At 42.6% G+C, this 21,281-nt stretch overlaps 1 protein-coding gene across 2 annotated transcripts in view; it reads left to right on the top strand.

Annotated features, from left to right (window-relative positions):
- Positions 1-264: 264 nt before the first annotated feature.
- The window catches only part of DHX57 (DExH-box helicase 57), a 33,182-nt gene continuing 12,165 nt past the window's right edge, over positions 265-21,281 (top strand). The window contains exons 1-14 of one of the 2 annotated variants that reach the window (XM_034764010.1): positions 265-693; positions 2,023-2,240; positions 3,786-3,938; positions 4,930-5,103; positions 5,868-6,706; positions 8,373-8,554; positions 11,046-11,167; positions 11,454-11,649; positions 12,900-13,024; positions 14,411-14,544; positions 16,676-16,730; positions 17,461-17,666; positions 19,024-19,140; positions 19,588-19,684. In XM_034764010.1, the coding sequence (XP_034619901.1) occupies positions 2,032-2,240; positions 3,786-3,938; positions 4,930-5,103; positions 5,868-6,706; positions 8,373-8,554; positions 11,046-11,167; positions 11,454-11,649; positions 12,900-13,024; positions 14,411-14,544; positions 16,676-16,730; positions 17,461-17,666; positions 19,024-19,140; positions 19,588-19,684 (2,609 nt within the window). In that variant the 5' untranslated portion in view covers positions 265-693; positions 2,023-2,031. Of the gene's footprint in view, positions 694-1,505; positions 2,241-3,785; positions 3,939-4,929; positions 5,104-5,867; positions 6,707-8,372; positions 8,555-11,045; positions 11,168-11,453; positions 11,650-12,899; positions 13,025-14,410; positions 14,545-16,675; positions 16,731-17,460; positions 17,667-19,023; positions 19,141-19,587; positions 19,685-21,281 lie in introns of those variants that run through there. The other variant, XM_034764009.1, reaches the window with a different exon arrangement.

The raw sequence follows: 21,281 nt of genomic DNA, 5'->3' as shown, positions 1-21,281 counted from the left end.
GGGGGGGCATCGCAGGGGGTGGGGGGCGGTATGGGTGGGGCTGTGGTGGGGGGGCATCGCAGGGGGTGGGGGGTGGTATGGGTGGGGCTGTGGTGGAGGCCGGGGAGCCCCGCAGGGGGTATTATGGGTGGGGTCGTGGTGGAGGGCTTTGGTCCCAAATGGGGCTGTGGTGTCTCTAGGGGATGATTAAGTTGGTTTTATGTCTTGTGCTGGATGTCATCCCCCGCCCCCCAGGTGTCTTAACCCACTGATATGTCAGCCCCAACTGTGACCAGCATCAGGCACCTTTGCTTGTACCCAGTGCCCCTGCTGGGTGCGCTGCTCAGGCTTCGTACCTCTCTAGCGTGGCCTTGCAGCAATGCTGCCCACATACGCACTCCCTCCTCCACTGTGCAGGGGCAACAGCCTCTGTTTAGCTGAGACAGCGACTTGTTATAAAACTCTGTTGTAGAGTAAGGCTGTGTTTACACTACAGTTTATGTCGACAGAACTTATGCCACTCAGGGTGTGAATAAACCACCCCCTGAGCAACATAAGTTACGCTGACATAAGCGCTCGAGTACATAGCGCTGTGTCATCAGGAGAGCTTCTTTCACCGACATAGCTTCTGCTATTCACTGAGGTGGTTTTATTATGCTGACAGGAGAGTTCTCGCCCATCGACATGGAGCATCTTATCAGATGTGCTGCATCGGTACAGTATAACATTGGTTTGGATAGTTGCCAAGTAAAGGTTCTTTGTGATCCCATATCATGGCATTTGTCTTTGCTGTTTTTCTATTTTAAAATCTGGTTTATTGAATTCCACAATGAGAAAACATCCTGTAAAATCGGTCTTACAGTGAAAAGCTATTATAGGCTGTTAATTATCATAGATCGTAGAATATCAGGATTGGAAGGAACCTCAGGAGGTCATCTAGTCCAACCCCCTGCTCAAAGCAGGACCAATCCCCAGACAGATTTTGCCCCAGATCCCTAAATGGCCCCCTCAAGGATTGAACTCACAACCCTGGGTTTAGCAGGCCAAGTCTTAAAAGAGAAACACTCTGATGTGGAAGCTACAGAACCCGAACCACTTTATGTTGTGATATGCGACAAAATACAGTGTTCCACATCTTGGTCTTCTGTCATAAGTTTTTAATGGCTTGTGTCATGTAATGGCAGGATTGAAGGTTGAGATGTATAGTTAGACTCATGTCTTCTCCACTAGACTACAGCGCCTCATGTAGATTATTTTTAAAGAACATGCATCCTCATCCTTCCCCGCCCTGCAAACTTTCGGGTGGAAAAGTAATAAAGACTGGATACCTCTCCACAGTGGAGATCCCCTGTAAGAGTTGATCCTGGGTCATCTGTGCCCTAGAAAGTTCCATCATTGTGTCCCCATTAGAATTGCAGTACAAAAGAGTAGGGCCAAAGCTGCCAAAGAGGCGTGCGGCTCCTCGCAGAAGTCTGTGGCCTCTCACTGATCCCCCTAAGATGAGTGCAGATCCATCGGGTCTGTATATTTCAAGCAGGGGTAATTCCTGATGTGCTCAGTTGGTGCAAACACCAGCTTTCGCTCGTGAATGCTTAAGGGTCAGCACCGATGGACTCTGGCTGAATGGATGTGAATTCTACATCTCCATGAGGCCATAGCTGGGGCACCTGTGATATCAGGCTAATAATACTTACCTGCCTTTTTAAAGTGCTCTGAGATCTACTGATGAAAAGAGGTAAGCACAAAGCATTGTTACTAGGCTCATTTTTCAGATGAAGAAACGAAAGCACCAACACTACAGCTACGTTAGCAAAAACCTGCTATCACAATGGACTAGACTAGCTTTTGTATTTTACAACAACTGTTGTAGAAGAGTACACTTGCTTCTTGGACATATGAATTAGACAAGGCATATTTTTAACAGACCATTTATTAACAATACTCTTTATTGTATCATATAAATAAGAGTATGATGTGCACCAAGAAACATGGACTGTATTGCATAATTATAAGAATATTTGTTTAACCTTTTTTTCCCCTTAGTAAGAGAAAATGAGTTCAGCAGGGAAGAGAAGAGGAAGGCCGAATAGAGGCGGAGGAAGAGGGCGAGGTAGAGGCGGAGGAGGAGGAGGAGGAGGAAGAGGCAGAGGAAGAGGACAATGTAACAAATCTCATGTTGGTGGAAATAAAAAAGGGTCAAGCAAAGCTTGGGATGATGGGGATGACTTTTGCTGCTTTGAGGAACCGCCAGTTGCATCCAGGTCAGTATTATTCATTTTCTATGTGACTAAGATTTGTGGGACACTTCAAATCCCCTTTTTGAACACCTTTGAATGTTTGGAAATGTAAAGAGAATAGGCATTCTTATACTTGGGAAAGTTTCCAGATAACATATTTTAATAATAAGAAACCCGGGTAAACGGCTTAGATTAAAGCACATACACATAGAATAACTTTAAAAGAAACACAGACAAATGCTCTTCAAATACTTTTTGTGTGTGTATTTATTCTCTTTTAAGTTAGCACCAATGAAAAAGCCTCCCTTAACCTGTAAATCAAGGCCTGGATTTCTTGTAATAGATTTTGCCACAGTTAGGCACGTTTGGATAGTTCTTGCTGCATTTTTTTAGAGCATTGTTACCTGAGTAATTGTCAGTGTAGTTTTCATTGCAGTGAGCCACTGAAGATAATTTTCAGAAAAGAGTAAGATGGAAACCCCCGAGTAGTTGCTATGCATAGTGAAATCGTAGTGCCTAGATGGAGCTATTAAAATGACCAGATTGGTGCTGAACTTTGCCTGTAATTGCCAGCTTTCTAGTCCCAGACACTGGTTCTAGTCTGACCTTCAGGTGAGGGAGGAGCAAGTTAACTTGATTTCATACATGGGGGTAAGTGAGGTTTACAGAAATTAGTGACCCATCAAATAAATCGCAGCATGGAGTAGTGGGATGTCTCAGCAAATGCTGGTAAATTTTTAAGTCTTAAGGCTAGTTGAGAGAGGAGTTGGAAAAGCACAATAGGATTCGGGATCTCTGATTCCAAAGCCTGTGCCCAGTTCCCTGGGATTTACACACACATACCTCCCACTCTTCCTGGTGCTTTTGGGCAGTGGCTTTGTGGCACTCTTTCTCTCTGGTACAACTTACTTTCACCACAGCAACTATGTAACACTAAGTTGTAGCAGTCTTTTTACTGGCAAATAACAATAGATGGTACAAATTCTAGAAAGAAGAGTGGACAGGCCTTATAATCAGCTTCCATTTCAAATGTAAATGTTGAAAGAGTGAATTTTCATGTTAAAATAAAAATCTATAATTACAGGCAAAGAGTTCTGCTTTGCATATTGAATTACCAGTCCTTTAAAGCTAACTTCTCCTCCTCAAGTTTTACATTTCCAAGTTTAAAGTGTGTTTTAATGCAAATGTATGATAGCTTTTGGTCTGCCAAAAAGTCTTTTTATCGTATAATCTAAGTGTGCATGTGCTATTGTCAGTTTTTTTAATCCAAAATATATTCTAGCCAATCTATACTTAAACATGCTTGGCTGTATTGTAACTACTGATGATTTTATCTAGCCAAATAACTTGAAAACACTGAGGATCTGACATAAGACCCAAAAAAGTGCATTTGTTGTTAAAGACCCTCTGACACACAAACACAATCAAGTGTCCCATTGTGCTTGTGTGTTGGAGGAGCCCTCACTTTAATTCTTCTGTTGGAGTCTTGATGTTGGAATCTGATTAGTCTGTATAATTTCAGTTACATAAATAAACATGGAATTTGTGTGTGGGTGTTTTAATTTTTAGATCAAGCTGCGTTATCAGAAGAGGAGGGCAAACCAAACAGAGACCTGAAACGAGGATGCCTCTGCAGACCATACATATGACATCTGAGAATCAGCAAAGGGTGAAAGAACTTCTCCGAGAACTCCAGGGACAAGAGCTGTCAGCTGGTTCAGAGTTAGTTTAAACAAACAAAACCATTCCTGGCTAGATCAGTTTTTTTACATGTGTACCTTTGCTTAGAGGAGAAATATTTTGCATGTGAAAGCCTTTAACCTTTTCCATCATTAACTGGGCACTGTTGTAATATGTAATGATGTGCCTTAAAGTCGGGAGCCAAAAAAACCCACAACTCATCTGTACTATATATTTCCATAGTTGCTATGTTGGAATAGGTTTCCTAAAAAATTTTCTTCCTTTCCTTTTGGCAAACTGGTGTGTAATATTACTGTTGCTATGAAATGGCTACTATGTTCCACACCAGAGATCATTAACTCACTGTGGCATTGTGTGGTGTCTAAAGTGCTTTGGGATTTCTTTAGATGAAAGGAACTATCCAAATGTAAATTATTAGAAAATGTGCACCTTTCTAATGCTTTTAAGCTCTCTGATTTACCACCACTTCCAAAAGTAATTGCTTGTTCCCTTATTTCTTTAAAGTTGACTTGAAGAGCAGAAAATGGCTTTGTTCCTTTTTCGTTGTTGTTGTTGTTGTGCTTTATGAAGTATAAAGAAGTCCTTATTTTTTTATTAACTTTAGAATGATCAGGAATATCAAATTTGATCTTCCCTGTTTTGCTGATGGTCATTCTTGAAGGTTTTTGGTTTCTTTGCACTCCTGTAGCAGATCCATAGAAAGACTTGACTTCTCTAGGAAACTTAGCCAGGATTCCTAAGCTGTGGACAAGAATTATTTAAAAAAATAATCATTTCAAATGTTGGCTGCATACAGTATTTTTGCTCTTGAAATTGCATTCTGCCAGTTAATGGTGTCCATACCTCAGTTATGTGTAATGTGTAACATTTTAGCAGACAGGCTATTCTAAATAAAAGCAGCATGTTGTTCTTCAATTTTCCCTTTATTTGAAACACCATAATTTTGAATCACACAGACATGCATCTAATTAAAATGTATAATGCTATTAATGATTTGATATCTCTTTTTCAGAATGGCTGCATCAGGCGAAGATGATGATGATGAACCTGATTATTTTGATGATGTGCAGTGCTGGTCAGCAGACGAAGAGATTTCTGAAGTAACTACAGGGCTGGTTTCTGAACCAAATGAACATAAAATGGTGGAAAGTGAGGTGTCTTCATTTGCTGTGCATAAACTTTCCAGGTGATTCCATTCATAATAAATAATATGCTTGTACTCCTGGAAACTGTACTTTAAGTCCTCAGTGCTTGGTACTCTCGTTGACTTTGGTGGGAGTTCTGCATGCAGAGGACTAACAGAATCAGCCCTTTTGTGAATGCGCTTAAAATAACACTTAAATCATTCCAGCCTTGCTACGTTTGGTGGTTTCAGTTGTCTCTCCAAGAAACAGAAATAGATACTGTAAAATCAAATATTCAGGATAGTTAATGGAAATGGAAAGTATTTGCATTCAATTTTGGCAGTTCCAATGGGCAAATATCAAATATTTCTATACCATGTAGAATTCCGTTGTCATTATAGTTCACACATGGTACCTTGTAAGCAGTCATGAGTTTGTTTGTTTGTTTGTTTGTTTGTTTGTTTGTTTTCATAGGTGGAAGCTTTTTATCTCTAACTAAACCTTCTCTGAAGAGTGACTTTGCACTGTATGGTTTAATAATCCTGTAGCTGTTATGTATTACTTTCTGAAATGTGGAAGGTTCACCGAATGGGTGAATCCGTCATGGACTGGCTAAATAATGGACTTCTGTTTCCATAGCTGCCAGTTTGGCACCTCCCATGAGCACTAAAATTCTCTCAAAATATTTCAGACAGAAAAGTAATGATGTCTGATTCCATATAAGCTTATATTAAATTAGTTTAATTGAATAGATCTGCAGTTACTTCATATTTCATTGCTCTTATGTCATTGCCTTTTGCAATTGTTTTTCTCTATTCTGCTGCAGGTATGGCTTTGATAATGAGCGCTGTCGGACAATACTAGGATCCTGCAATGGTAACATTGGGGCATCGTTGGAACACTTGCTCTTGCAGTGCTTTTCAGAAAAATACGGAGCGAGGATGCAAATCTCAGAAGCAGCTGTTCAGGCCAGTCTAGAAGAATGCTTGGAACAAAGGCAAGAAGAGGCTTTTGCTCTCTGTTCAATCTACGGAGAAAACTTTGTAGAAAGAATTAAAAACAGAGTTTGGACATTTGGGTTGGAACTGGAACACTTAACAAATAAAGTCAGCAAATCCAAACAAAGGGATAGTGCTGCCAAAGATGTGGCAAAACAGACTTTAAACAAAGTCTGTAAATTTTACCTTCAAGGAGGCTGCAAGTTTGGCTCAAGATGCAAATTCCAACATGAGACTCCTCCAAAGCACCTGCCAAGAACGTTACAGAATTCGGTGGATGACGCTCACCTCAGATCTAATGGCGATAACTCTCCTTTATACGAACTTGAAATCAGATTTCCTGAGGATAACAAATACCCCTATCAGGCACCCATTGTGGCATTTTATTCCACCAATGAAAATCTACCTCTGGCTTGTCGTTTACACATTGCTGAATTCCTCTATGGAAAGGCCTTGACGTCTGCAGAGGCTAATGAACCAGTTGTGTATTCTTTAATAACCTGTTTGGAGGATGAATCAGAGATAACCGAGTTACTTACTAATACTTCCCACAAATATAGCGTCCCTCCCATGTCCCTGCTGGCCCTGCCCTCAACAAGAACCGATACAGACGGTCATAAACAAGTGTTTCCAGATAGTTCACCTGTTTCAAATTGCATGTCAGAAGGTAAGGACAGCGACATAAAGGCTTTTCTTTTGATGGTGGGAGTACAGTCTAGAGGCTAAAGCGAAGGCCGGGAGTGATGTTCAGGCTACTTGTCCCAGTGCTTCTGTTACTGACCAATTTTGAAACATTTAAAAACTGAAAAAATTCCTAGGCAAAAAATAATAACTTTATAAAAGACTTTATAAAGCTGGAGTTAAGGCTGAGCGGGTGTTTCACCCAGTTTTATAACGTTCCTAATGATGTGTCTCGTTTGTAATATTGCTCCATACTGCTGGATGCATTACACAGGCAGTAACTATAAACAGATTTCCGAGGAGAGAGTCGTCGGGCCACATTATTTATCACAGGTGTGGCAGCCGCCCTGTATAAGTAAGGTCCTGTGGAAATCCGGGATATTCTTTTGAAGATTCACGGGAAAGTATCGATTTTTTTTCATAGACTACGCACGGCTGCTGAGTCCCTCTGAAACTGCTGCGACATTTCCAACAGCGGAGAGGCAGAAGCACTGGTCTCCTGCTCGTAGTGCGTGGCAGTGCCATGTTGGAGCAGCACTTTGGGGGCGAGCTGAGCACCCTGTTTTCTGCTAGGCACTCTAGCCAGCAGTGCTGCTGCTTGGAATGTGTGCTACAAGCTGCATCGAGCACAAGGCTGGTAGGCACAGATGGCCGCTTCTGCCTCCCCATGTCCTCCTCCCGAGGCCATGGCTTTTCATGTTCCAAGCAGCGGCAGTGCTGGCTACAGTGCCTCGCATGGCCACTGAGTCTGTTCCTTTCTCCTTCCTCCCCAACCACACTGCTTCAATTTTTTTCAGGCAGCAGAGAGGTGGAAACGGGCATCAGCATGCTCTGGTCTTGTGCTCAGTACGGCTGTGTGGTCCAAGTGGCAGCAGCGCTGGCTACTGTGCCTTGCATAAAACCAGATGCCAAGTCCCCGTCCATCCTGCTTTCTTTCCTCCCCTCCCCGCCCCAATTCTGCTGCAAGCTGCCCTGAGCACAAGACCAGCATGTGCGGATGCCCCTTTCTGCATCCCTGCTGTTGGAAAAACTGCAGTGTGGATTTCTGCCCACTCTGTGAAATTGCGATCTGCACAAGGCCCTACCTATAAGTAAAGATTGTATTCCAGTCCCCTGTCTTGAACTACTCATAATTTTCCAAAACTTTCACTTGTTGAGATGGAATGTTCCAGAGTTGGTCTCTTCTCGAAGGTGAACTTGCTTGGGAAATTTGAGCAAAAACAGCGTTTTTTGAGCGCATGGACAGTGGCAACGGAACCTTCCCCTTACATTTTAAAAACAAGATTACTTTTTTAAACAGCTCAAATGTAGATGTGACTGGGTTTAGGAAATTGAATCTTAGTGTGGATTTCAAATCAGCTTTTTTATGTTATAAAACATTTGCTTCTAGCTCTGGTAATAGACTCATAGACTTCAAGGTCAGAAGGGACCATTATGATCATCTAGTCTGACCTCCTGCACAACGCAGGCCACAGAATCTCACCCACCCACTCCTGAAATGTTGGATCTTAGAACTTAGGGCCAACTGGTTACTTGGTGTAGTACTGCTTTTTTGGACCGTGGTCCAGGACTCAGGAAGTCCCAGGGCTCAAACCGGTGTTCGTCTCAATCTTTGCAGAGTTGAATGTTAAGATGCTTTTTTCTGTCTCAAGTTACAAAAGAGTCTGAGCCTGAGAGTGATGAAGATGAGGAGGAAGAGGAGCCTGAAACAGTTGTTGTGGAGAATGAGAGTTATGTGAACCTCAAGAAGAAGCTTTCCAGAAAGTATGACATGCAGGCAAAGTCTGTGTATAATGAAAATGTTAAAATCTGCAAGCAATTCCGAATAAAGCAGGTACAGTGCAACAAAAAAAAAAAGATCCATTTGTATTCTGACTTTGTGATATTTATTTTAAATGATAAACTGCCTCTCAAGCTATTCATCTAAGTGTAAGATTAGTTATTTTGCTTGGAGATAAGATAGGGTGACCAAATGTCCCGATTTTTGGGTCTTTTTCTTATATAGGCTCCTATTCCCTCCTTCCCCCCCCCCCCACACCCTCTGTCCCGATTTTTCACATTTGCTGTCTGGTCACCCTAAGATAAGATAACGGATTGTTTAGAACACTTTCACCTACAGTAGAACCTCAAAATTACGAACACCTAGGGAATGGAGGTTGTTTGTAACTCTAAAATGTTTGTTACTCTGAACAAAACGTTATGGTTGTTCTTTCAAAAGTTTACAACTGAACATTGACATAATACAGCTTTAAAACTTTACTATGCAGAAGAAAAACGCTGCTTTCCCTTTATATTTGTAGTAGTTTATGTTTAACACAGTACTGCGCTGTATTTGCTTCTTTTTTTTCCTATACTGTTGCCTGATGGTGTACTTCGGTTCCAAATGAGGTGTGTGGTTAACTGGTCAGTGCGTAACTCTGGTGTTCGTAACTTTGAGGTTCTACTGTATTGTTAGAAAACAGATTAGACTTCTTTGTTGAATAACTGCTGACGCAGTTCTACAGCTAGAACTGTACAGTTTATAAGGAATCTATCCTCATACTTGAGAGCAAAAACAAGAATAACATTTCCTGCTGTGCTGTGTATGTGCACAGTTAATTACACTGGAATTTTACACTGTTATTTAACATTTGCAATAGAATCGAATCCAGTGGTCCCAGCTAGGTTTGGGCTGCATTGTGCTATGTGTTGTGCAGACAGAAACGGTATGAGGCTCTCCATGCCTCAGAGAGCTCAGAATCTTAAATAGCTTGAGTACTGAAGTATAATCATTTCCTTTTGAATGTTAACAAGGGATGACTTGTTGAGTTCTACTGCTCCACAGGACTTTATAATGGGACTTCATAGTGCAGAAGCTTTGTTTTGCAACAGTTCTGTGCTTGTCTTTCAGAAAAGGAAAATCTGCTTAAGTTGATTCTTCCCAGCTGTGTGAGTGACAGTGGCTCCCTATGACCTGGACTGTTTGGGAAGCCATATCTTACCTACTATCAAATGCAGTGTAGATCATGTTATTGTTAGGCCAGTGGTTCTCCAGCTCTTTAATTCTGTATACTTACAGTAGAGCTCTCCTCAGGATCCTCTCTCCCCATTATCCCAGGCCTACACTGCTTGCCTCCCAAAATCCTCCATTCTGTGGATCACCTGAAGGTTCTGCCTGCAGCAGGTGATCCTCAGACGACAATTTGAGAACGACCATTTTAGACGTTTGTAACACCATTGCAGGCAGTAAGAGCACTTGAATTTTCATGGATTTATGTTTCTGACTTTGCATTATTTAAAGAAGAGGGCGATTTTCTTTGAAATCGAGGTAATATGGTGACCAGTATTCTAGTAAATTTTACTGCTTTAGCAATAGGTGTTGGCCAATATTGTAACTAGTAAAGTTGCGGAAATGCCTCTGTAGCCAATACACTGCATGTGGGAGTTTCTCTTTTGGAAATCCTTACGATTTACAATTTCTGTTAGGCATAAGTTAACAAATCTGTAAACTTTCCCTGGTAGAAAATGCATCATCAACATTAGAAGATAAGACCATGTACTGTGGCAGAATGCCTATGAGAGAACAGGAAGGAAGCACTATATATTTGGAGTTAATGGGAGCTGGAGGTATTTGGCACCTTTGAAAAACATGCCAGTTCGATTAAGAGATTAAATATAGCTTAAGGGTAAAATTTTCAGAAGTGCCTAAGGGGTAGGGCCCCCCAGGTTTGAAAACGTCGGCCTTTAAGTTTCTAGCTTTTATCTGTAAAGATAAATCTTCCTGATGCAAACTGAATGTAAATAAATGCAGTTTTGTCACTCTGCTCACAGCTTTGAAAGTTGCAAAATTTTGACCCTAATATTTTTATAAATGAAACCTTAAATGCTGCAGGAATTGATGATTTGGGCCCCCATGCTCACCACAGGAAGCTTTCCACTTCCTATGAGAGAGTAAACTTTTTTAAGCCCTCCTTTTACTTAAACTGCACTAAGGAAAGATTGCCTTGCGTAGCAACTGTTGCTAGATAAATTCAGGCTAAAAATAAGGTGCACATTTTTAACAGAGTAATTAACCTTTGGAACAACTTACTAAGGGATGTGGCTGATGCTCCATCACTTGAAGTCTTTAAATCAAAATTGGATGACTTGCTAAAAGATATGCTCCTGCTCGGCCACAAAATATGGATTGAATGCAGGAATGACTTGGTAAAATTCTATGGCCTGTCCTCTGCAGGAGGTCAGACTAGATGATCATAATGGTCCCTTCTCATCTGAATCTGTGAATCTAGGGCAGGATTTGAGGCTCTTAACCAGAGAGATCAATTTCTCTTCATTATGTTTGTCAGTCTTCTAGGCACTTCCAGTCCATGTTGCAAGAAAGACAGAATCTCCCTGCGTGGGAAGAAAGAGAAACCATTCTTGATTTGCTGACTAAGCATCAGGTGCTTGTTGTGAGTGGCATGACTGGGTAAGGATGTGATTTACACATGCACTTCTAGGATCAAACGATACACGGGAAGGCATATCTAAAGTTTAATTATACAGCCTGTGTTCTGGAATGATCAGGTGGTTGGGTGCATAATTCATTGATGTTAAATTACTGCAGTCGGAGATGAATTTTGAATGATTAAGGAATTTCACATGAAGTGTGACCCAAACTAATAAAAGTAAGGAAATACAAATTGGAATCCAACCTCCTAACTCATTCTAAGAAGACATTTTAAAAACATTTAATTAATTTTTTTGTCATGCAGATGTGGGAAAACCACTCAGATTCCTCAGTTTATTTTGGATGCTTCACTGAGGGGTCCTCCAAATAGGGTAGCCAATATCATATGCACTCAGCCTCGCAGGATCTCTGCCATTTCTGTAGCTGAACGCGTGGCCAAGGAGAGAACAGAAAGAGTTGGGATCACTGTGGGATACCAGATCCGCTTAGAAAGTGTAAAGGTTTGTATGCTTTCCCTGTTTTTTCATCTAGTTCTTTTAAAATGTCTGTATTAGCTGTAAAAGGTGCAGATTGACTGTCCTAGAGATGTAATCCTTTATCCACAGGATTCATACAGTATGACCAGAGCAGTGCGAGCTTCCCCATGCTACCCTGCCATTTTGCCTCAAGCCACATTGTCAGGCACACCTTCTAGGATGAGAAGGTAGTAGTAGTCTTAGTGTACGTTCATTGGGTAGCCTCTCTGCTGAGGTGGCCAACAAAGAAATCAGTACCCATAGTGGGTTTTGTGATCTGAATACTTGTCCTCTGGAAACTGGAATGAAACCACTTTCATTAGTCACCAAGCAGGAATCAAAGCCCAGCACTTCAGTCCTTAGCTCAATTCAGCCCACATCACTAACTTCCTACCAGTGATATTCTGTAGGCCATCCGTTCCCCCTTTTCTAATGTTTTTCTTGGATAAAGCAGACTTAGTATTTTAAAGCTTTTTCTGTCATTTGATTTCTCCTGTCATCCACATTTGACAAATTTTGCATCAAGACGATTTGCAGAAGTAAAGTCAAATCTAAAATAAAGACTGTCAAAGATCTGAAGCTAAAAAGTTGATTGAACAAATTGTAAAGTAAGTTTTGAGTGAAAAACAAAACAGATCAGTTTACAATGGCTACCAATTGTTTTGCAAAGGGTTTGATTTTTAGTTTATTGTTTTGTCCGTCCCTTCTTAACTTGAGCCTTGCAATTTTAGCCTTGCTCTTTTTTTCTGTCCCTGCTGTTGACCACAATTGCAACACCTTTTCATTCTGTCCCATAGGGCAAAATATGCATCACTCATCGAACGATTCTATATAAACCTTCATTAGTCAATCAAATAGAGATCAGAAACACAGACAGCCCTCTTCCTCCAGGGCTAATCTCATCCCCTTTCAATAGCTCTCACCTTCTTTGACAGAGACGAATGGTCAAGCGTTTAACATGCAGCTACTGAAGCAGGAAAGAATAAGATGAGATAGTTTAGATATGTCATTGTCCTTTTGCAAAAGGGCTCCCTGTTAAGCACCAGATAACTGCATTTAAGTTGAATTAAGGGTAAGGTGAGAGGAAAAATTGCTTGCTCCTGCTTGAAGCAAGGACTGTTCAGGTTGGACGCGAGTGGCGTATGGCAACGTGCTCTTACTAGACTTTGTATTAGGAAAGCTGTTAAACTTTTAAAACTTCACTGAATGTTTTGTGTCCTTGCTTACTGTTCCAGTCACTAGCTACCAGGTTGCTGTACTGCACTACTGGAGTGCTGCTGAGAAGACTAGAAGGAGACATGACTTTACAGGGAATCACCCATGTTATTGTTGATGAAGTTCATGAAAGAACAGAAGAGAGGTAAATAGTTCCTTATTCCATAACTGAAAAGCAAATACATGAAGGTGAGCACTGAGATGACTGAGTAACAAACGACTAAAGTCAAACTGCTTCCAGCCAGTGTGATGGGCTACTGGCAGCACTCTGCATGCACGGCCATATGGGAGATTCTGGTTACTGCTCCTGGTCTCTTTCTCCCTGGGGACTAAGGGATTTGTTTGTGCTGTGGCAGCTCCTTGAGGAGAAGGCACATCGGTCAACCCTCCCGCTTCCAGTCGCCCATCACAGTTGCAGTCACATTTTAAGGAAAGTTTTAGGATGGGACAGGAGGGACAACAGGAAGGTGGGTTCTTTAGGTCACTATCTCTTCCCTATTTCAGTTCGCTGTCCTCCAGCTAGGCTAATGCTCCACATGCTGCCTCTGGAAGCCCTAAAGACCCCCTCCCATCCCAAGTAGAACACCCCAAATGGGGCTTTCCCAGTTCAGAATTTCCTTACTCTTCCCCCTCCCAACCCTGTTGTAATCCAACCTCTCCCAAACACACCCCTCTTACCAGCGGTGCTCCGGAAGGGGATAGGTCTGTTGGTAACTCTAAAAGCAGAGAAGAAGGGACCTGCAAGATGCTTTTAGTACTTGTTGGCCAGCTGCAGCTATGTGGACGGTCTCTGGGTAAGCTTAAAAGCATTGGTCGTACCCTGGAAAGCTCTGAACGGCCTGGATCTTGCCTGCCTGCGACCACCACTCTCCCTACAACATACTGCCACTGCTGTAGTCATTGGAGATGCTCGAGCCTCTTCATTCTAAAGGAGAGGGGGCTGCTGGCAAGGGCGTTCCTTGGGGGTGGGGTGCACAGGACTGGACATCCTTCCCCTCCACCTGGCTTTCCCCCAGTTCAAAAACCAGCTGCACTTGATGACCTTCTAGGCCTCCTGCAAAAGCCATGTACTTGACATGTTTTTTGGTGAAGGTGGTGGGAATGCTCCCATGGGGAGAGGGGTGAAAAGGGGTTGTCTGTTGCTTTGATTTACTGGCTGGCTGAGTTAATTTATGTGTGTGCGGTTATTTAATACTGTTGGGTGGCGGTTACTATGTTATCATCAGCTTAATTAACTGTTAGGGCACCCAAGAGCTTGTATTGTTTAAATCTAAGTAAATATACCAAGGAATCCAGACATTCTGGAAAGGGACAGCCCAAAAGTAGGTAATTATAACCCAAGGTCACTTATAGTAAATTACCAAATTCCTAGCTAACGGCCATTGCCAGAGAGGCACTATTGTGAGTGCAGCTTGACATGGTGGTGTTGCCACGCTGGTGGAGACACCAGGAAAGGGAGCAGATTAGAGAGAGAGGAGATCTGGAAATTAACACTGAAGAAATTCAGTTGTCTTTTGCTTGTTTTCTTCAGTGACTTCTTGCTGCTGGTTTTGAAGGATATTATGTTTCAGAGGCCAGACCTGCGTATTATACTAATGAGTGCCACCTTGAATGCAGAGCTTTTCTCTCAGTACTTTAACTCCTGTCCAGTTATTAACATACCAGGTGAAGAACGGTTATTTTTTTTATTATCCACTACAAGTTATTTTACAGGCTTGGTTTCAGCTTAGTCCAGTAATTTTACAATAGAGTGGGGAGTGTTTCTCTGTTAGTGTATCGTACAATGTTACCTATGAATAATAGCACTGTTTAGCTTAGGGACAGAGGTTACAAACAATGTCTGATTGGTTTAGGGGCAAGCGTGTCAGGCTGAGGCTTTCCCAGCACCTGATGGTGATCGTACCACAGGCTATAAAGGGCAGCCTAGGCATGAACCTAAAGAATAAATGTACCATTTGTTTAGTTTTACTTTATAGAACTGCAAGTCTGTTTGCCTACAAGAATCTGTCCATCAAATAAAGCACCGTTACATATAGTTTGGCATAAGAATCTGTCCATCAAATATGTTACAAATATGTAACATCAATACATTTTATTACATTTGGGAAATATCATTGTCTTCCATTGACATGAGCTCAGTGCTATTTTTTGTTCATTTTCTATCTTTTAGCAATGTATCTCTAGCATGAGGCTTTCCCCACGCCAGACAGTTTCCATTTGCCTCTCTTCCAGAAGCAATAGAAGAGTTCTTGCAGGCGAGAGGAATTCAGGACATATAACACTGTCCTAGGCTGCGGTCGTACCTATGTGCATTCATGAAGCCTTATTTTGTCTCTAAAAATGTCCTTTCTTGGACAGGAAGATCTCATTCCATCTATATTTTCCTCTGGCTGAAGGATTTCCTCCAAAGTCTTATTAACACTGCTGCTTTATGGACAGCAGGGGTTGCTGCTTACAGCAACTTCAAGAATCCCTTCCTTTGTTAGGACCGGTGTGCTGCATCCACTCATGCCCTCAGCCATTGCCTTCTCAGATCAGATACGAAGATAGGGATTTAGTTGCAGGGTTCACTAAATTCATTTAAAATATAGAGAATGAGTAAATATTAAAATGCTTTGCAATTTTTTTTGTTTTAAAAACCTGAATTTGGTAAACAAGCAATTCATCTTTTTAGTTGGAGCCTTTTTGGAGATGATTTGCTCCTTTATCAGATGATATTCCCCAGTAAGCACAGTGCCTGGATGAAGAGCAGGTGTTTGCAGCTAAATCCAGATAAAGCAGAGGTGATACTATTGGACATGTTTCGAAGAGTTGCATTATTCCATAGTGCCGCTCACAGTAGTGGGTGTCTGCCCAAGTGTGCATGATTTACATCCTATTGTCCTCTTGGGCTCCCCATTGAGAGTGGATGGTCAATTAGCAATAGCAGCACAAAATGCCTTTTACCCCCTTTGGCTGGCCAGGAGAAATTGTCCCACTCTGCCAGATGTGACCTTCTGTATTGCAACATATTTATATATGAGAATGAATGAGCTACTAAAACTCCAGCTGGTGCAACCCACCTGCTGACTATCACTGGTCATTGGCTACCCATCAAATATCAGATCAAGTTTAAGGTGCTGATTATGATCCTCAAAACTCAGTGTGCTGCCCCTGAGTTATTTCAGAGACAGCTTGACCTTGCTGCAGTCCTCAGAATGATGGAATTTTCTATGACAAGGGGACCTGGAGACAGAGCCTTCTCGGAGGTTGGCCTACAGCTCTGGAACTCCCACAAGAGCCAAGAATGGCAAAAAACTTTATCTGCAAGACCCAGCTCTCTGACATAGCTTCCCCAAAACAGGAAAAAACAATCCCTTCTCTTCTGGTAAACAGGGAGGGGCTCGAGTATCCAGGGGTACGTGTAGGCCCCCATTTGGATGTACGCATATTTATACAGTGCTCAGATATCACACTGAGCATGATATAAATACCTAGCTAGATGGAAATACGTTGCTTCCTATCATTCTAATACTGCACCAAATTACCTTGCTCCAGGAATCCTCCTTGTGTAAACTGAGTGAATGCCAGCAGTGTTCTTGAAAAACGTCAGCTATTTGTTCTGGACTAAGTTGTGTTACCGATTGCAGTATAGTTCTAAAAGAACCCACATAGCACATTAAGTTCACGAAGGTGGGACAAGGGGTGAAGTGGTGAAACACCAGCGTGAGAAATTGTAAACACTATCCCTCCCCTGACCTCCACTCCTGAAATGGTAGCTCGCATTTTGCTTTAAGATTCTAATTTTTCTCTTTAGGTCGGACGTTCCCTGTGGATCAGTTTTTTCTGGAAGATGTAATTGCAGTGACAAGGTATGAAATCATTGACAGCATTCTCACAAGTAACTGCCCTTTGGAAAAGTTAAATAGGATATCTCCATTAATTTATTTATTTTATCTCCTAGAAGTGGAAGGGACCTTGAAAGGTCATAAAGTCCAGTCCCCTGCCTTCACTAGCAAGACCAAGTACTGATTTTACCTCAGATCCCTAAGTGGCCCCCTCAAGGATTGAACTCACAACTCTGGGTTTAGCAGGCCAATTTTCAAACCACTGAGCTATCCCTCCCCCCAGTAGTTCCATTGTTGTTTGCAACATAGTTGTAGCTGTGTCGGTCCCAGGATATTAGAAAGACTAGGTGGGTGAGGCAGTATCTTTTATTGGGCCAACTTCTCTTGGTGAGAGCGTTTTTCAAGCCCCACAGAGCTTTTCTTCAGGCCTGGGAAAGGGACTCCAAACATCACAGCTACATACAAGATGGAACAGATTGTTTAGCACATATTCTAAAGGACCATTCAAACTTTACAATATGTGCTAACTACTTATGCTAAGAGTGAAATTCCCAGCACTCCTACCTGCTGCTAGAAAGAGTGACAGAAGAGAGAAGTCAGGGCTATGATTAGCCACTCATATTCTTTATGTACATTTGTAAGGCATGTAGGTACCATGGTGATGGGCATGGCATAATACCCTGACAGCTTAATTTAAAGTGTAGACTGTACAAACTGCTTTCCGTATGACTGAATTCTCTCTGCTCATGTTCAGGTATGTCTTAGAGGATGGTAGTCCGTACATGAACAACACGAAACGAGGTCCAGAAGAGAAACTTAAAGCAAGGCGCAAGAGGACTGCGTTAGAAGAAGTAGAGGAAGATCTAAGATGTGCTCGCCTCCTAGAGGATGACACTATTGTCAAGGATTCAGTCCCAGACCAGCAATTAACTTTTAAACAGCTCCTGCTACGGTACAAAGGTAATCTCTCTCTCTCTCATCCCAAAAAGCATATTCACACGCCCAGCTGGTACTCTGGATACTACACGTATTTTCATAATTTAGGGCTTCATGATGTAAAGTTCAGTTTTCTGTGAGGTATTAACAGGAGTGCCGTATGTAAGACATGGGAGATAATTGTCCCACGCCACTCGGTACTGGTGAGGCCTCAGCCGGAGCACTGTGTCCAGTTCTAGGCGCCACCTTGTAAGAAAGATGTGGCCAAATTGGAGAACCCAGAAGAGGGCCACAAAAATGGTGAGGTTTAGAAAACCTGACCTATGAAGAAAAGTTTTTAAAAAAACTGGGCAAGTTTAGTCTTGAGAAAAGAAGGCTTGTGAGCGACTTGATAAAAATATTCAAGTATATGAAGAGCTGTTATAAAGAGGACGATGGTCAATTGTTCTCCATGTCCACTGAAGGCAGGACAAGAAGTAATTGGCTTCATCTGGAGCAAGGGAGATTTAGGTTAGATATATGGAAAACTTTCTAACTGTCAGGGTAGTTGAGCACTTTAATAGGATACCAAGGGAGGTTGTGGACTCCCCATCATTGGAGGTTTTTAAGGACATCTGTTAGGGATAGTCTCGGTTTACTTGGTCCTGCATCAGCACAGGGGCTCGACTAGATGGGAAGCTCCCGTTCCAGGGCTTCGCTGCTGGACTTCACTGGGGTGTATATTGACGTGCAAAATAGTGATCCAATAAGGCTGCATTATGTTATCCACCCAGCCTTCTTTTCATTGTAATCCTTCATGTACAGCTCTGGGGTTGTATCTTCAAGGGTGGGGATGGGGGGAAGATTGTAGTATCCCAAAAGGGTAAGAGACTTTTAGTGTCTGTTGTATCTAAGAAATGAAATACTGGGAGGAGGCAGAACCGAGTTTGTGTGCAGGGTCCTGGAGACCTCTGGTGTCAATCCTCGGCTGCCCCCATGGCATTCCCGACTCCTGCCTGCTACCAGTGTGGGTGAGCTGGGCTGGGCTGGCACCAGTGAGTTTGTTCATTGGATTTGGCACACGGGGAGTGTGGTGCGTTGGGAGTATATGAGACCCAATAGGGTCTGAGTGAGAAGAGAGGAGAGTGGGAGGAGTGGTAGAGTTCATGAGGAGACGTCAAGTGGGGAAGAATGAATGCGGGGCGGGGGGGGGAATAGACTGCACTCAGAGGTATTACACTTATTGTACCCTTCAGCCGTATTTACAGGGATGTAGGATCCTGCTTGGTGAAAGGGTGCTGATCCTCTGTGGGGCCATTTTCTCAGTGAACTGTACAATGTCTGCTCTTTGATGAGACACCAACTCACCTACGCTCCTACCCTGCTTTCATTTCTCTTTCAGGGGTTAGTAAATCAGTGTTAAAAACGATGGCTGCCATGGACTTAGACAAAGTTAATCTGGAATTAATAGAGTCCCTGCTGGAGTGGATAGTCAGTGGCAAACACTCATACCCACCAGGTAACCTGACTGTCCATTGTGGGTTGTATAACAGGGACTACATGCAACAGTTATGTGCTTGTATAGATTGTGCCAAGTTGCCGCTTTCATCCAAAACATCATTTCCATAACTTCCGAATTTATCTGAGCACATTTGAGTCGATGGGAGTGGGGAGGCCCCTAATTTCTGTGGGGATGGGGGGCAGATGGGTACACTGGGCCAGCACAAAAACTGTAGCAAAGAGATGAACTTTTGACAGTATGCTGACATCTTTTATCTGTCTTGTCTGGTTAGATTGTAAATTCTTTGGGATGGGGTCATTGCTGCTGGTGATTTTATATAGTGTGTAGCAAAACGGAGCTCCAGTTTTGACTGGGGCCTTTGTGCACTGTGGTAAAATCAAAGTGTAATACTATGTTTTAGCTGAACTCTTCTATTGACTCTTTTCTTTCCCCCTATATATACAGGTGCTGTACTGATATTTTTGCCTGGTCTAGCAGAAATTAAGATGCTTTATGAACAGCTACAGTCTAATGCCCTTTTCAATAATAGACACAGTAAACGGTAAGTCAAGAGTGTCCCAAAACCATTAGCATGTTGAAGTTAAATCAAGGGTAAAGAAACTGATTAAAAAAAAAAGTTACCTTCTACTCAAACTCTATCTGTCTCCAGTTACAAGTGCAGATTACTTGCTGTTTGAGACAGCAGGTGATGGAGAAGGCTTAGATGCCATTATCTGGAACAGGTCCTTTATGAGTTAGCACAATGGCTCAACCATCATGCGCTTAGCACATTTGCCATGTAAGTTCTAGTCCCGTTTCCTCAAACTGGAGAAGGGAAAGTTGCAGTTCTGGTGACCCAGATAAATATAACTTGAGACTGTTGGGAGGCAGTCAGCTACCACGGTAATGGGTGTGGTATAAGAACCTAGATAGTCTTTCTGTGCTATCTGCAGTGGGTCTTCACGCACTAGCTAAAGCGAGCCAATGGAAGGCTGAAAAACGAAGAATCTAACTTTATCTTTTACCCTGTTTTGCACTTCAAAAAAATCTGCATTTTTAGCGCGGTGACGTATTGGGTATTTCTAAGGTAAAACATTCTACGTTTTGTGGGAATGGGCAGGAAGAAAATCAAGAAAGAGGGAAAATAAGCTTATACTTGGAGGGAAGCTGTCCCATGCATATTTAGATCACGATCTGAACGTTGCATTTAAACAAGAAGGAATTCTCCTGGTTAGGTTGAGTGACCTTAGCCTGATGTGTTGTGGTGACCAAATTTCTCAGCAGAATAGAGTAACACCCACAGAATGACTTGTGTAAATCTGGTGGCAGCCCTGGTTGTACATACTGTTTTAATTTCAATCTTTCAAAAAGCACCTAGCTAAGCCCTTGGCCAGTAATAGCGAATCATAGGACATGTGTCGATTTAGGCATGCAGACCCTATCACTACCAGGCTCCTTAAGCCTTCTGGTGAGTAAATGGGGGAGGAACTTATGGGGATAGAAAGACAGCAGAACCCTACAAGGCAGAAATCTTGGCAGAATCCCTGACCGGCTTTGGGGAAAGAAGGTGGGCTCCCACTTAGTTGCTCAGAAGAGCTCTGCTCTCAGGGACCCTTCAGCAGAGACTGCAACCCAGCTCTGAAACCCTGTCTTCCCCCCTGAGAATATTTTAAAGGCCTGCTCCCTGTGACCTGTGCACGGTGGGGTACTCAACCCTATCACAGCGCCACTTAAGGGACTGGATCTGTTCAGTCTAAGGGCTGATGGGACTGTGGAGAGAATCAAGAAAACCAAGGTCTTTGTTAGACTCTTAAGGGGTGGGTCTCGTTTTCTTTGCTCCTTTTGAGTCCCAGGCTCACTTCTCTGTCAGCAGCCAAATCCAATTACTGGCTATTTGCAAGTAAACTCTGTGGGCTGCATTCTGCTGGGTGATTGTATCCACCAGAAGAGCTAACGGTGAGATGTAGTGAGGAACATGTCCTTTCCGTAATCCATGGCCCCTGGAGTCCCAATCTGAAGTTGTAGCAGGACAGGGGGCATGGGCTGCACATGGGCTCCGTTCTGAGAATGGGAATGTACAACCTACGATACTCTGGGCTAAAGCTTGTGTGAATGGACGGATGTTGGGAGGAAGAAAGGTTGGCAAAGATAAGCATGCT

The sequence above is a fragment of the Trachemys scripta genome, chromosome 3, assembly GCF_013100865.1.
Source record: "Trachemys scripta elegans isolate TJP31775 chromosome 3, CAS_Tse_1.0, whole genome shotgun sequence".
NCBI lineage: Eukaryota > Metazoa > Chordata > Testudines > Emydidae > Trachemys > Trachemys scripta.
This window is presented reverse-complemented; position numbering and strand designations above follow the sequence as displayed.